Source organism: Bacillus rossius, chromosome 1, assembly GCF_032445375.1.
Source record: "Bacillus rossius redtenbacheri isolate Brsri chromosome 1, Brsri_v3, whole genome shotgun sequence".
Taxonomy (NCBI): Eukaryota; Metazoa; Arthropoda; class Insecta; order Phasmatodea; family Bacillidae; genus Bacillus; species Bacillus rossius.
The window spans coordinates 61,767,492-61,782,716 of NC_086330.1; the positions used below are offsets into that span (position 1 = coordinate 61,767,492).

Consider the following 15,225-nt stretch of genomic DNA (forward strand, 5'->3'; position numbering starts at 1 on the left):
ACCCTCTGTTGCTACGTAATTCGCTCAGACCTGGCGTTCTCAGCGACGGGCACGCTTACACTATATTAATGAATCATGTGCTCTCAAGGTGTCCCAAACGCCTGCTCACAGTGGATAGATCGCCACATGGTTGGTAAAATAAAAGAAGGTAGTTTCATACTTAAGGTATTTAATTACCTAATACTAGAGACAGGTGTTTTTCGTGATGCGCGAAATTTTAACGAAATTAATATACATAAACTTAAAAATGCAAAATTATCAATTATTTAGAGAAATCACAAAAAAAAAAAATACGAAAAAACACACTGAAAATAGCTAAACGTCCGTATTTTGATGACTCGATAACAGCAGTCGATAATAATCGATTGTTAACGAATTTCGATAGTCTAGGAAGTCGTATTCATGTCGCACTATCGCCTCGCCAGAGTCGCCACTCGCCACAGTTTGTTAAAATGGTGTGGATGTAATCAAACGTTTTTTCTCTGTTTCTTTCGTAAAACGTTGATTTTAAAATGGTTATGACAGTATTTGACAGGGCGGCGGAGTTTGCGAGCGAAGGATTCTATGTCTTTGACAAAGTGCAAAAAATTCTCGTGTGCAAGTACTGAAACGTTAGAATAGAGTGACAACGGAAAGACACGTGCTTGAAACACATAAAAAACAGTGCCTCGCATAACAAAAACAAGGAAAGTCAACAAGCCGGTGCAAAAAGGCCAGTTTCGCTGGAATCAGCCTTGTTGACGGCAAAAAAAAAAAAGCAAAATTTGACAAGAATGAGTTCATTATGTCAACAACTCGAGCTTTTATCGAAGCGAACATACCGATTGAAAAATTGGATGACCCAAAATTTTGTCAATGGATGCACAAGTACATTGCCGGTAGGTGCCAAAGCGTACGATATTTTAACAGTTTTGAGCATTCTTAAGCAGATAAACAGAACGTTACGATAAAAAAATTTGTTAGGCCTACCCACTCTTGAAATATTCATATTGCTGCCAGTCGTGTTTTTTTACAGCACTTATTGGAAAAATTTGATATAACCTAGCCACAGGTAAAATTATACGTAACTTATTTGTTTTTAGTTTAGGACTTGAGCTTTTTTTGTCAGTAAATTTTTTAAAACAGTTTCCAGAACTGTGCTTTGTAACATGTTTAGGCCTAGTAAATACAATATGCATTTTTTAAAACCTGAACAACGCAGACAAACTGTGTAGTTCTACTCTTAAATGACATATTAAACACATTCACGTAGAACTTATATTTATAAACCTAATATTGCAGTTTTAAAATCAACAAAATTTTTGACAAAACTACTGATAAAATAGCGAAAAATATACCGAAATCATCTCGCAAAAAGTAACGAAATTGTGCGAATTTTTTCACCGAAAAAACCTGTCTCTACCTAATACAAGCGCTCCCATACACAGCTTCGAGATGATATAGTTCAAAGACCCAAGGTACTCAATCGATTTAGGGTAGTGAAACCCACGCATACAGCCACACAAAGGAATTTACGTAGTATGAGTTTAAAAAGTCTCTTGTTAAGAGCTGAGAAAGATTTAACAAACAGTCCCTCGACCGAGACAAGCCCCCGGGATAGCGCGAAAGTGATTAATAATTGATTAAAGATAAAGCAGAACTACGGATCAGAGTACAAGGGTGAATTCCCGGGGTGCGGAAGGCTGCGTCTTACCTCTGTCATTGGTGACGGAGAACTCGCAGAGCGCTGGGCTCTCCCAGAACATCATGCCGCCTTCCCGCTAGGCCAGATTACCGTTACACTCTTATGATTAAGTGCCTTGAAATCTTACGTAGAACAAATACAAAAACCCTTTTATAATTATGGCACGCTCTCCCACGCCTCTGCTATTACTACACAAACAGTTATTAATTTATTAGATTAAAATAAAGGCCGACTTCAGCTCACCTTCGGGTCTGCTTGAGTCCGCTTGGTAACGTCTTTATATTAAACAAATAAAATGATTTATTAAAGAAAAACAAAACCCTCCCGCCCGTCAGTGATGACACAAATACACGGGGAAAAAAAAATAAAAGATTAACAATGTATTCATTATAAATTTATGGGGACGTCGCACTGCCGCCACAGCGCCCTCTTGTGGTAGTTCATGGCGTGCTATTCAAACACATAACTACGTAGTTTTGTGACAGTACGAACGCCAGTAAGGGAAGTGGGACTGCGGCGAGGCGAAAGGGGGCGGAGGCTGACCAGGCTCCTGGGGCACAGGCCCGGTTGACGTCAAACTGTATTTTATTTGGTTTTATAGAATTAAATTATTTGTATACTCTTTTCAGAGAACTATAAAAATTGATGCAAAGTGCAAAGAACACATAAAATTGGAAATTTATTGTCTGTTACTATTACAGTAGGTGCACTTCAATCTGGGGTGCTTCGATTCTGCACATTCCGTAATCCAGCAACGACAGAGCAGCTTGCAAAAAGATTTTTTGGGCGGATTCCTGTTGTCTAAAGAGTTTCATATCACATTTTCACAATATTATTATGTTGTACACAATAGCATACAGCCATAGGGCAGCTCAGTACAACTTGTTTCTACGGATGTCAACGTCAATTCCTCTATTCCGTAAGTGTTGACAGTATCGAGAATCGTACGGCTTTGATGCCAATTATTTTAATGTGACACATTTTAGACCAAACGGAATTCCATACTTATTTTTCTTAGCCAAAGTCAATTTTAGTTACAATTCATTTCCACCATTCAATGGAGTTCAAAGCTTACGAAAAATTAGAATCCCAATTGGTTTTAACGAAAATTTAAACTTGAATATTAGTTAATTTTCAGGAAATAATTATTTGGGCCTGACAAATACACTAATATTCTGGTACTATGATGACAGCATATATACAAAAAAAAGGTTATTTTTAATACGTAAACAATTGTAACATGTTCATAAACTTAAGTAAAATAATTAAAAATATAAACAGCATCAGTAACATAGTGCCCGTTAAGAAAATAATTACGTTTTCATTTCTCCACGCTGTAATACATATCCAATTTGTTACCCTTTCTTCCCCAACTTATTTTATTCATATATTTAAATTATTAACCGATAAAATTAACTTTGTCATAATATTTTGTAATATAATGCTAAGTTTATTTATCAAAAATTTTGACAACAAAACAATACATGGCATCTTATATATCTATACACATGCAACGTAAAACAAGAGTGGTGGTTTGTTTTGCATTCTTCAGTGTCATTCAGTGTAATGTTGTTCGGTTCATGCATTTACAGCAGTATACTTGCAAACTTGCTATTTCCAAAGTTATATGTTCCACAAATATGGTAAGTTTCTATGGAACATTTTTAGTTTCCAGTTATTGTTGTGATTTAAAGTTATGTAGTTAGATGTGGCTGAAGTTATTTTGAAATATTTTATGTAATGTAATTAGAACTTTTTTGACGTGACGTCTAATAAATCGATGAACGCCGGCTACACGCACGAAAGTGTCCCGTAACGCACATTGTCCCGTTTCGCTGTGTCCCATTACGCTCATTTTATATTGCTCTTTGCTAACCTGAACCTCCTAGCATTGCGACCGAGTCCGTGGCATAATTCTGTTTTCATGCATTTCAATGTAACATTTTCATTGCTCTTTGCTAACCCGTTGCTCCTAGCATTGCTGCAGAGTCCGTGGCGCAAATATATTATTTTTGACTGCATCTTGGTGTTGGGTAAGCATTTTCCTTCACATCATCCTTGAAACACTCCCATTCGTTTCCTACTTTTCCTATCATCGTCCTATCCTTAACAGAATAACACAGATTGGAAGAAGTTAAATAACAAACATGTATAAAAGTTATAGTTAAAATAATCTCTTCGTTAAAGTAATAAACATATTTGAATTAATGAGTGCAAATAAAAGTAAATTTATCAATTAAATTGTAGATTTCATTTCACTCCTTTATATCCATACAAAATAGTGCTAAATCAATAAAAATTATTCAATTTTATTCATAAAAGTATGCAATCATTTCATCAATGTTTTGTTATGACGTTGTCACATAAAACTAATGTCCGTAAACAGACTTTACAGACAACCAATTTTTTTTAATATCTAATAACTGGTTTAAGTACATATTTTCATCTAAACCAATCTGAAGTGAACTATTTTGTACATAATATTTGTTCCGCAAACATCTCACGTGATGGCAAGAACTCTACCCCAGTAACATGAAGAAACATTTTTTTGATATCCCTACTTGTTTCAAATATCAATGTACTGTATATACTGTTAAAACTATACAGTAGAACCCTGTTATAATGTTCCTGCATATAATGTTTTCCTGCTTATAATGTCATATTTAAAGTCCCAATATTTCCCCCATAAGGACAATGTATTTATTTCCTGCATATAACGTTCATAAATAGTGTAATTTCCTGCTTATAAAGTTTGCTTTCTAACATTCAATAAATGGGGAAAAAATGTTTTAAAACCAAATTATTCCAACACTTACGATAAAAAGTTTCCTTTATGTATGTTTATGTTTACAATCACTGCCATACAATACATGAAGTTTGTTAAAATACAATTTTATGCAATATACTGAAGGTACACAATGTTCATAGTTACGTGTCAGTTGGCAACCTTAGTCAACTCTTCTCTTCCTTGCCATTCCAGTGGGTATTCAGATGCACGTACATAGTCCTACGATATTTAAGTTGCCAACCATTAAGCGAGGGCATAACTAAAAGTGTTTTCTATTGCTTACAAATAATTTTTTTTTTTCATTCATACGTAGGAATCCCAAAATTAAACATTTTCAGGTGGCAAAGGAGTAGACGTTCTCACTCTTAATGTTGTCATCATGAATCGTGAGATAATTTTACAAAAAATGTGGCAGTGTATCTTTAAAGACAAACAAAATTTAACCAGGGAACAAGATGAAGTTGAAAAATTGTTGGCTTGTTTCAGAAAAATCATGTATCAAGTATACTATCTTTGGTTTTAACATTAAAGTTGTTTACATCGCTTGGTGAGTCCATTGGTACAAAGCTCGAACATTGTTAAGTTCTAAATTGAGATTTCCTGCTTATAACGTTTTCCTGCTTATAATGTTTTTTTCTTGTGCTCCCTTGAAAAACATTATAACAGGGTTCTACTGTACTTATGTTTGATAAACTGGCCATTTCTCCAGTCCGAGGGGCCTAACTATGACAGGTTTAAGAGTTTTTGTAGTAAAAAGGACCAAGGAGAAATGATACTATTGCTACTCACGTTCCTCCACAGAATTCAACAGATGTTTTCATGCCTGCTGGTCCAAACGGGTCTTTCTCCAGCTCGTCGACCGGGACACCGATCGACACGACTCTGACGGGGTCGGGGTAGGTCTCATCAAACACGGCACGCAAGCCCTGGATAGCCTTGGCAACAGCTAGCTTCGACTCTTTGGCGTACACCACTTCATTGCGGTTTATCATCTTGTTCGATTCCATCTCTGCCGCTTTCACCTGCTGGCTGGTCATGGCTCCCTGAAAGTATTTGTAACTCAGGTGTGTTTTCTGCATGGTAGAAAAGCAAATAAATAGTTTTAAAATTGATGTTTTCTAACATTATCTGAAGATGGTACTCTCCAATTTTGGATTTTAAATATTTTGGCACAACTTGCAGTATTGCACTCGTGTTTTATATTAGGATGATCAACATTCTTCTCCTAGTGTAATTATTAGTATTAGTGATGTGTCAGTTCTATTTTTTCCCTGGTTCTCGGTTTGGTTCCGGTTCTCGGTTCTTGGCTAACCCCCACACAATTTCCAGTTACATCAAAGATACAGTATGTCCTGATAGTATGTTTCTTTGTTCAATATGACTTCTAAGTGCTCCACTTTTACATAATTCCACCTCAAAAAAAATCACCTAGCCCCTAGGCAGCACAAGTGCTTAATGTCTCACTACCGTATTTACCCGCATGTCACAAATTTTATGCCAATTTTTAGTTTAAAAAAATGTACTGCGACCCATATGTGAATTTTGGATCCACTCATGCGCCACGGGTTGGTTTACGGGTTGGTTTTATCGAAATCTCACCTAAACAGTGGCCTTCCCCGTGTTTTAAGCATGGAGGTAAGTAGTAAAAGAGTTGCTGCATACAATCTTAACTAGTGATGGGCCGAGACTCGACAATTCGAGTCGAGTCGAGCGAGTAGCATCAGCTCGGCTCGGCATTCGAGTTTATTTATTCGACGGGGCGAAACTCGAAAGGAAATTGGATAAAACTCGATGATAAAATATAATAAAATTGAATTACAATTCTTAATATCTCCTTACGTGACTTCGGCCGGCACTAAAAATACGTACGTAAGACCGAAACACGTACTTAAAAACAATGACAACAATTGGCCATATTATTTATATTTTAGTTTTACATATTGCCAACTTAACAGGTGTGACCACATAGCAAAGAAGACGAACACATTTTTAATAAACAAAACACGAATTAAATTTTATAATCTTAATATCGGCCCAAATATTACTTTTTTTTTTAGTAAATCCGTGCTACAATCGGCGCAACGTTACAATAATAAATTAACGGTAGCGTTATATTTGTGTTACAGAGTGCATGTTTTCGACTGATACGCCACCACTCACGAAATGGCAGTTAAAAAAAACAACTTTGCTCCACTAATTTTAGGAAGTGTAGGTTGGCGAACATGAATTTTTTTTCCGTGTTTGTTTACACTATTACGTTCGGCGAGATTGCATTTTGTATAATTGTTTGCTATCCAAATTAAGTGGCAAGTTAAAATTAATTATGGAGTATAAATTATTTTATAAAGTGTAACTATTTAATACAAATACAAAAGCATGGATTGGTTGGAAGTGCCAGCTTGCGATTGGCCGGCAACGTAACGGCGTTAATGTTGTAGCAATAATCTTTAAATGTATTATATTTGTTATGGGAACGTTTATTGTAATGTTGCGTTAATTGTAGCACGGCCTTACACTTCCCATAAGTGAAAGTTTTCAAAAATGTTCTAATGATTGTGTGAAACGTAACCTAACCTTCGCGCCAACAAGCCTAAATTATATTCATTTTTTTATTGACTCGTGAATGCTGCAGGCCGCAGCTAACTCGTTCGGTCCAAAATAAGGTAAATATGTAGTTGAGCAGTATTTGCGAAAAAAAAAATGTTAAAAACTTAAAATACTTTAATTATATGCTCTTTTAATTCCTCTTTTCATTAAAGCCGGCAGATATAAGAAATTCCAAATACTTTATGAGATATCGAATTTTCATAGTTGGGCGATATTTGTTAAATAAAATTTAAAAATTCTGAAAATACTTTAATTATATGCTCTTTAAATTCCTCTTTTCATTAAAGCCGGCAGATATAAGAAATTCCAAATACTTTATGAGATATCGAATTTTCATAGTTGGGCGATATTTGTTAAATAAAATTTAAAAATTCTGAAAATACTTTAATTATATGCTCTTTAAATTCCTCTTTTCATTAAAGCCGGCAGATATAAGAAATTCCAAATACTTTAGGAGATATCAAAAATTTTTTAATTTTCATAGTTGGGCAATATTTGTTAAATAAAATTTAAAAATTCAAAAAATACTTTTTTCTATGCTCTATACCTCAATTATTGAATTGTATTATATCAGTTAAGAATTTATTCTAAATGAATTATTTGTATTAATACTTGTATTTTAAATATATTTGATTATGTGGGCCAGTCTAAGGACTCTTAGCAGTAAAGTGCAAATATTCAAGCTCAACTTAAGTGTCAAAGATTCAAATAAAAATTCAGACTCAAATCGACTCGACTTGAATTTATGATCTACAAACTCGACTCGAATAGACTCGAACTAATTATTGTATAATTCGACTCGACTCGACTTAAAAATTTGCAGGTTCGTACATCTCTAATCTTAACTACGTATGTTAATACTTTTAAGTCAAAATGAGATATGGATGGAAACACCTACAGTTCATTAGTAAAAAACCATAGTAATTTTATGGTTTTTAAAAGAAAATACACTGAACCTGTTTTATTTTTAGAAAGGTCTACTTTTAGTTAAAATTATCATCCCTGTCTCCAAGTGAAAAGAGGGACAAAAAGGGTCTGGATCTTGGCAGAAAAAACTCTAGTTTACGGATCATGGCAGAAAGAACTTGTATTGTTTATGTTCAATACATCCTGTTGGTGTGGCCTGCAGCAATTTTCCAAGATTTAATAACCTTTTTATAACGTGGCACAAGGGGCTGAAATGGAAGTTAGGAAAAGGCATGTGTTGCCAGAAATATACATTCCCATACAATGGCATTTTTACTGCTTTCTGTCTGGCTGTTAAGCTTTCTGTGGTACGTGGTACCGGGATTATGTTTACTGTTCTTGGTGCTGGTTAATTTACTGAGAACCGGCACAACCGGAACCAACCCATCACTATTTTGTTCGAGAATTGTAGTTGCCCCATGGAATAATCAATTATTTCCTTCCAAAAGTTACACGTTTGAGTCTGTTAATGAGTAGACACTAGGTTGAATAGCTTTAGAAGTAATGATGTAAGCCTTAGCAAACCAATTATTTAATAATTTTATAACAGAAATTATGTTACAAAAAAGGTACATGACCACCAAAGTGAAACTTCTCAGATAGTGGAATAGTTTCACAAGGAGTGGGGTGCAAAATATTCCCCCTTACCTTTTCACAATAATTGCCCCACTCCTGAGCACTGCATTTTTCATTATGCTAATAAGTCATCGCCTTGATTTACCCTGAAGGCTGCAGAGAAGTTTAACTTCAAAACTCCAAATGTTAAGGCATGTACCTTCAATTATGATTCACAAGCACACACTGAAACCAAAGACCAGCATTCACGTACCTTGCACGTGAAATCGAACCGCAGCTTATCGGGTGCGACCAGCGACCCTTTTTGGTCGGCATCCGTGCCGAGCACGGAGCGGAGGGCATAGTTGAGGACGTGAGTGCCCGTGTGGTTGTTCATGATGAGGCGCCTGCGCTTGGCGTCCAGGTGCAACATCATCTCATCTCCTTTCCTGAGTATCCCTTCCACAGTGCCGATGTGCAGCACGTAGCCCCCGCGCACCTGGACGTTGTGCACAGAGAACTCCACGCTCTGGAACACAGAATAAATACTCTCAGAATATGTGCAACGTACAAAGGATAGGCTGTGTTCCAAGTTTTGTTCCAAATATGGTGCAGAAACAGGAATATAAACACAGTGTTCAGGTACAGAAACCAGAATGTTTCTCCATCAAAAGTAATAACAATAATTAATATGCAATTTTTTAACAGTTTGATGGTTTTGTAAGCAAAATTGGCACAAGGAACAAAATCGAGATAATACAGGCTCTTAAAAATATGCACAGGCATATAAAAAGGCTTACAAACATAACTCATGTTTGCACACAACATTGCATAACTTATGCTTGAAATGCCAAAATGCACAAAGTTAAGCAAATGAAATAAAAAATTAAATGAAAACATTACAAATGACAACTATTATACTTATGGAGTATACAATTCCATGTGTTTAATTTAGAGAATAAATGTTATCACTGTCATCACATGAAACACAACACGAACACTAAGCTAGCATTTATAAAACAAGTTAATCAGCCACTGAATACTAAATTCAAAGAACCTACAATTCCTAAATTAAATATGAATAAAAATTATGAACATAGGCCATGATCCCCCCCCCCCCCCCCCCAAAGAGTGGACCAAACACATTTTGAAGGTGTGGATCAATCTGTAATTTTGACAAAAGTGAACAGAAAATTCAACTTGAAACTACATGGTATTACCACCAGAATACCAGACTCACACCAATTAGAGCAATACTTACATATTGCCATGATACACCCTGAGAAACACATACTACTAGACCTTAATTAGTGTATTGTGTGGGTGCCAGTTTACGGGACATTTGCAAAGAAGTGAGGGAGGGTAAACCGTCAACACTGTCAAATTGCCACACGTACGCAGGCACGCACACACTCTCTCTCTCTGGTTTATTTTTAGATTCTCCTCTCCTCTCCTAGCCCTCGCAGCGCAGCAGATGCATCACTTGCCGGTACTGAGACCGGTCGAGCAGCAGACACGGCATACGTACAATAACTGCACTGTTCACAGAACTTCACGCGACTGCTGAGATGTTTTGATTAAACAATTTATACGTGCTCATGAAGTTTTATTTATTAAAAACTAACTTAGATTAGTTTTTACCTACATATTCAACCACGCAATACAATATTTTTTTAAACCCATAATTTTACACTAAAAATCGGCATAATAAAATACGCAACCCATATGCGGGTAAGTACGGTATCTTGTTTATAATATTCCTGCATTTTTGTAAAAATTTTCCCTGTACTGCAAACACAGTTAAATAAAAAAAGATGTACTATACTATAATATAACATAGACCTTGAGGGTGTCTTACCTCATCACCAACTTTGACCATAAAGCCTTCATCATTGATCTGTCCGCCTTGCTCCGCGTAGAAGCAAGTTTTGTCCAAGAGCACACCGCATTGCTGACCCGATGAAACTTCATCTACAAACTTCTTGGAGTGTCTAATGGCTATCACCTTGCCTTTGCACGGTTTGAAATCTGAACAAAAACCGAGTTAAAAATCTTTATAAGGTTATGTGCACACAATTGGCGATAAACATTAGCGACAGGCTTTTCATTGCTTTTTTTTTTTTAAAAAAAAAGTGATAGAAACCAAGTAAAAAAAAACAATGAAAACGACTCTCTCATAATCAGAGGTCTCAAATTCCAATATACTTAGAATTACACTCACTTCATTATTTACTTACCTACAGAACTGTCATCTTATAAGAAGTCTTTTTCAATTCTATGTGATCTATTTGAAGTGTAAACAACTGGGAGAAAGGAAAACTTTGTATTATTTTTCCTTTTTCTGGTTAACAATGATTTTTCTCACTTCAATTATGACACTGGACGACTTGAGGTACCTGCCCTCTGACATGTCACGTGACACACAAGGAAAGGGGATGAACTGTGGTAAACCAAGCCATCACTGCCTAATGCTGCATATGGCCACAAGGAAGCATTTAATATTTTTTTGTTCAAGCGTTGAAATAATGGCCCCAATTTTGTTTCGACCCTCATTGACAGATTTCGTGTTTTATGTTTTATGCCTAAAAATAGCAAGTACAATTCTCAGTTTGTGCGTGTGTGTGTGTGTGCATGTGTGTGCTCTAAGCACTTCATTGCTGCATATCACAGAAAAGTTGATTCCTGCATTAGATTCTTAAAGATGACCATTCCCAGTACTTTTACATTCACATTGCCTAAGACACTAAATCCACCGATGCAGAAAACTTTGTAACAGATAAAATGTAAGCAGGCCTAGAACATGAAAAGAAAAGTGCTCATGTGTGAGAACTATTTAGGTACTAGACAAAGATAGTTTAATGTTTTTACAAGATGATAACATTTTTATCAATGAAAATTAAACACTACACTTTTATACGGGCAGCATAAAGGGCATGAAACATTCACGCAGTCGCGTTTGTGCCTACTATCTAATTAAATATAACGCAACTCAGTAATAAACACAATCAGTGCAGAAAATAAGTTTCCAAGGCTTGCAGGTATTCATTTTTCTAGATCCTTTAACTATACAGTGTATAAGCCCTATAAAAACACAGCTAAATTGTGAAAATTGTATACATTGATACCTGTAGCGCGGCCTAGGAATGTTTTTTTCCGTATAACTCGAGATAAGTGGGAAAATGGTATTTCTGAGTTCAATGTTACAACGATTACAATTATTATATTCTTTTTCAATAATTTTCTCATTTATAATGTTTTTACCTCACCATTCCCTGGACTTTAATTTTCACACTAATAAGTATTTATGAATCCAGTTGGTATTTCAAAATGCAGTTTTATCGGGGGGAAATCATAAAACATTAGAAGAACTCAAATATTCCTTCTTTTGTACTTTTTCCCATGGAAAGGCCGTGACTCTCTTGAATTACTTCATCAAATTATGATGTGCCTGCAAATTCACAATGGATACGGGGTAAAAAAAAATCTATATTTTGTAGTAACATGCACTTCCCAGTAAACAAAATCACAGAAGGCAAATTTTTTGAGTTATCAGAAGTTAACGCTATGTAAGTGAAGAAGGAAATACCTATATCCAAGATACGTGAGTTAAAATTACATTGAAATACCCATGTAGGACAGAGTTCTTCAAGCCATTATTACAAATTGATTTCGTCTTTAATAATATTTAGCATAAAATACAATATATTTTACTTTTTTTATGGATAACATCATTGTAGAAGGCACACGGGTTTTCTGAAATATATACTGGTGATTCATTTTGCCTTTAAGAATTTATTTATTAGTAATCAGCCAACAGTTTCCATATGATCAACACAAACACACTGCAACATTTCCGCACAAAACGTAAATCAAAACTACGTGCCCAGCTTTAACGCATAGTATGCGTGAGGGATTTCAAAACCATTAGGTTTGAGTCCAGGATTTAAGAGGCCACTCCAGTGTTTCAGGAGTACTACGCAACCCGCGTTAACATCATAAGATTCAATGCTATTTTCATTTTGCTTATAACTTATTAACTAATATATATTTCGAATTGATGCTTGCTTGATATGTAAGACAATGATGCTCTTATCAAAGCCCCTTTCTTCAAAAACGTGCATAAATTATTGTTCAAACCTAGACAATACACTTATGCATATTAGTAAAGATTAGTTTAAAACCATAATTTATGCACAATTTTGAAGAAAGGGGCTTTGATAAGAGTATCGTTTTCTTACATAACAAGCAAGCATCATTTCGAAATATATATTAGTTAATAAGTTATAAGCAAAATGAAAATAGCATTGAATCTTATGAGGTTAACACTGGTTGCGTAGTGCCCCTGAAACACTGGAGTGGCCTCTTAAGTTATAAATCAGTGGCAGCCCTATTATTACCAGAATCATTGGAAGAAGGTAGGATATCATGTGACATCAAAGTTCCCCTGCCCTCACCGTACTCGGCATCCTTGTTCTGAGAGCGCGCGCAGTAGCTGTACTTGGCCAGGTCGTCCGTGGCGGGCACGCCTCGCTGCTGCAGCTCCGTGATGGAGTGCACGTCCAGGCTGATCTGGTCGTCCACCCCCCCTGCCTTGCTCTGCGAGGCCAGCTGCCAAAACACGCCAGCAAGGCCACTCTCGTACAGAACCAACGCTAACAAGAGGTGGGACTGTAACATGTCTTTCATGGTTTGCACGTTTTATAATCCAGAGATACCACCTTCCAAGAATACTAATTAGTAATAGGTAATAAGTGGAGTTGGTCTGTAAAAGCATTATCAAAAACATTATCCTAAAACACTGTCAAAACTTTTTTTTTCCGTACAGAAAATTTGCACAAATTCACGGTTGAACACTAAAATATACTCATTTTCATAAAATAAGAAGAAGAAAAAAACTTACTGGTTATCATGCAATTATGGTAACAAATCAACTTTCCTTCTCGAAGAGTCACAAAACAAAACACATGCCAGCGCACAGAAATGGCAGACTACTTCTGAAGAGAAATCGCTGAAGGTACATGTATGCATTGTTCTCAACACGTACAAAATCTAAAATAATCGCCTAAACTAATCTTAAATCTTAATTTCTGAATTCACATTCATAAAAGCGTAATTGTGAAGGAAAATTCGTAACAATTAAGAATGATTCATAATTGTTGGCATGTCTGTGTTTTGTTTTAGTTGTGTAACCTAAATATTTTGAACTGAAACCTTTTTGGGCACGATGAGAGTGAAATTTCAAGGCCAAATTTTCATGCAATATTTTCATAAAACACTGTTGTAAAATGGTTCTGACACAAAAAGGACAGAGAATAGGTACTTGACCAAAGAGAGATACCACTTATGATATACTTACGAGTCAAGGTTTGAATTGCAAAAGAAGTTTGATTTCTATCACGTGTACTGAGTTAAACACTCTTTATTGTTGCTTAGCCAACAATATCAACTATAACATGTCAGTAATTTTACAGAATGGTCAAAAAATTTATTTTATTTACAAATACATATATGCAGTGTGTTTTTATTTAATGTAATTCTATTTTTATTTTAAAACAACATTTTGAATACTTTTTTTTACTATCAAGCAAAAGTAACCAACTATACTCATCCTATTACCTCAGGTTGGAGCCTACTGCAGTGTTTGCTTTGTGTATTTGGGCAGTTCCATTTTTTCGAGATTGTGCTACCATCGCTAGGATTTTTGACGTAAAAATTGTATCGGTGGATGCGAAACATCCTCTAGAATGCATTGGAATCAGTTTCTAGCCTTGCGCAGGGGTGCCAATCTTTTCCTTAATGGAATTTGGTTTGGACACGTTTTGGAATATGGCCCGCGAGTTAGGTTAGGTTGTATCCCAACAAGGCAGTGCTTATTTGCTACCTTACCCAAACGTCCTGGAATACCACCCTAACTCATGGATCAACAATAAAGACAGCAGTGGTTCCAAATTTAATGTAAAATTAAGGAGAACTCTTTTTCAAATACTTCTAAAAGTGCTACACATCCCAAGGAATAATAGCTACACACCTGTGCTTGTTTCTTAGCTTCTTCATAGCCAACCATGTCAACCGTTAACCCTCTTTCTTCTGCCATCAGTTGTGTCAAGTCGACAGGAAAGCCATACGTGTCGTATAAACGCCACGCAACATCACCTGTGTTAAACAACTCACATTAGGGAAAACTATGTTGATGCTTTTTGTTAAGGTGAAAACAGTTAATGCAATAAGTAACACCGCACCATGAGATTTTTATTTTTTAATTTCCTCTTACCAAAAAATACTAGTTGGTCAAAACCTGTCTTTTCAAATGCCAAATCAAAATTTTAAAACTTAAAGACTCAAACCTTTATAATTCAGGACTTAATCTTGAAATTTAAATGCAACATAATGAAAATTTTGCTGTTTTAATCAAAATTTTCATAGTGTTTGTGAAATAAAGCCAAAAATTAAATGATGAAGGTTTGTTACCCCAAATAATATTAACGCAAGGTTTTTTTACAGCTCTTTTTGAGTGATTCTGAACACACAAAAAAGTTCCAGCATCAAAATGTATTCACAAATATCACATCTTAAGGTTGTAGCACTAATGGTTAAATGTTTTTCAAGTTCTATTAAATAATTGGTG

At 35.6% G+C, this 15,225-nt stretch overlaps 1 protein-coding gene across 7 annotated transcripts in view; it reads right to left on the reverse strand.

Annotated features, from left to right (window-relative positions):
• The window catches only part of LOC134536609 (alanine--tRNA ligase, cytoplasmic), a 54,659-nt gene that overhangs the window by 16,971 nt on the left and 22,463 nt on the right, over positions 1-15,225 (reverse strand). For all 7 annotated transcript variants that reach the window (XM_063376434.1, XM_063376442.1, XM_063376425.1 and 4 more), the window contains exons 10-14: positions 14,629-14,753; positions 13,055-13,208; positions 10,459-10,628; positions 8,875-9,129; positions 5,262-5,515 (exon numbers count right to left, since the gene is read on the reverse strand). In XM_063376434.1, coding sequence (XP_063232504.1) covers positions 5,262-5,515; positions 8,875-9,129; positions 10,459-10,628; positions 13,055-13,208; positions 14,629-14,753 — 958 coding nt within the window. The remainder of the gene's footprint in view (positions 1-5,261; positions 5,516-8,874; positions 9,130-10,458; positions 10,629-13,054; positions 13,209-14,628; positions 14,754-15,225) is intronic.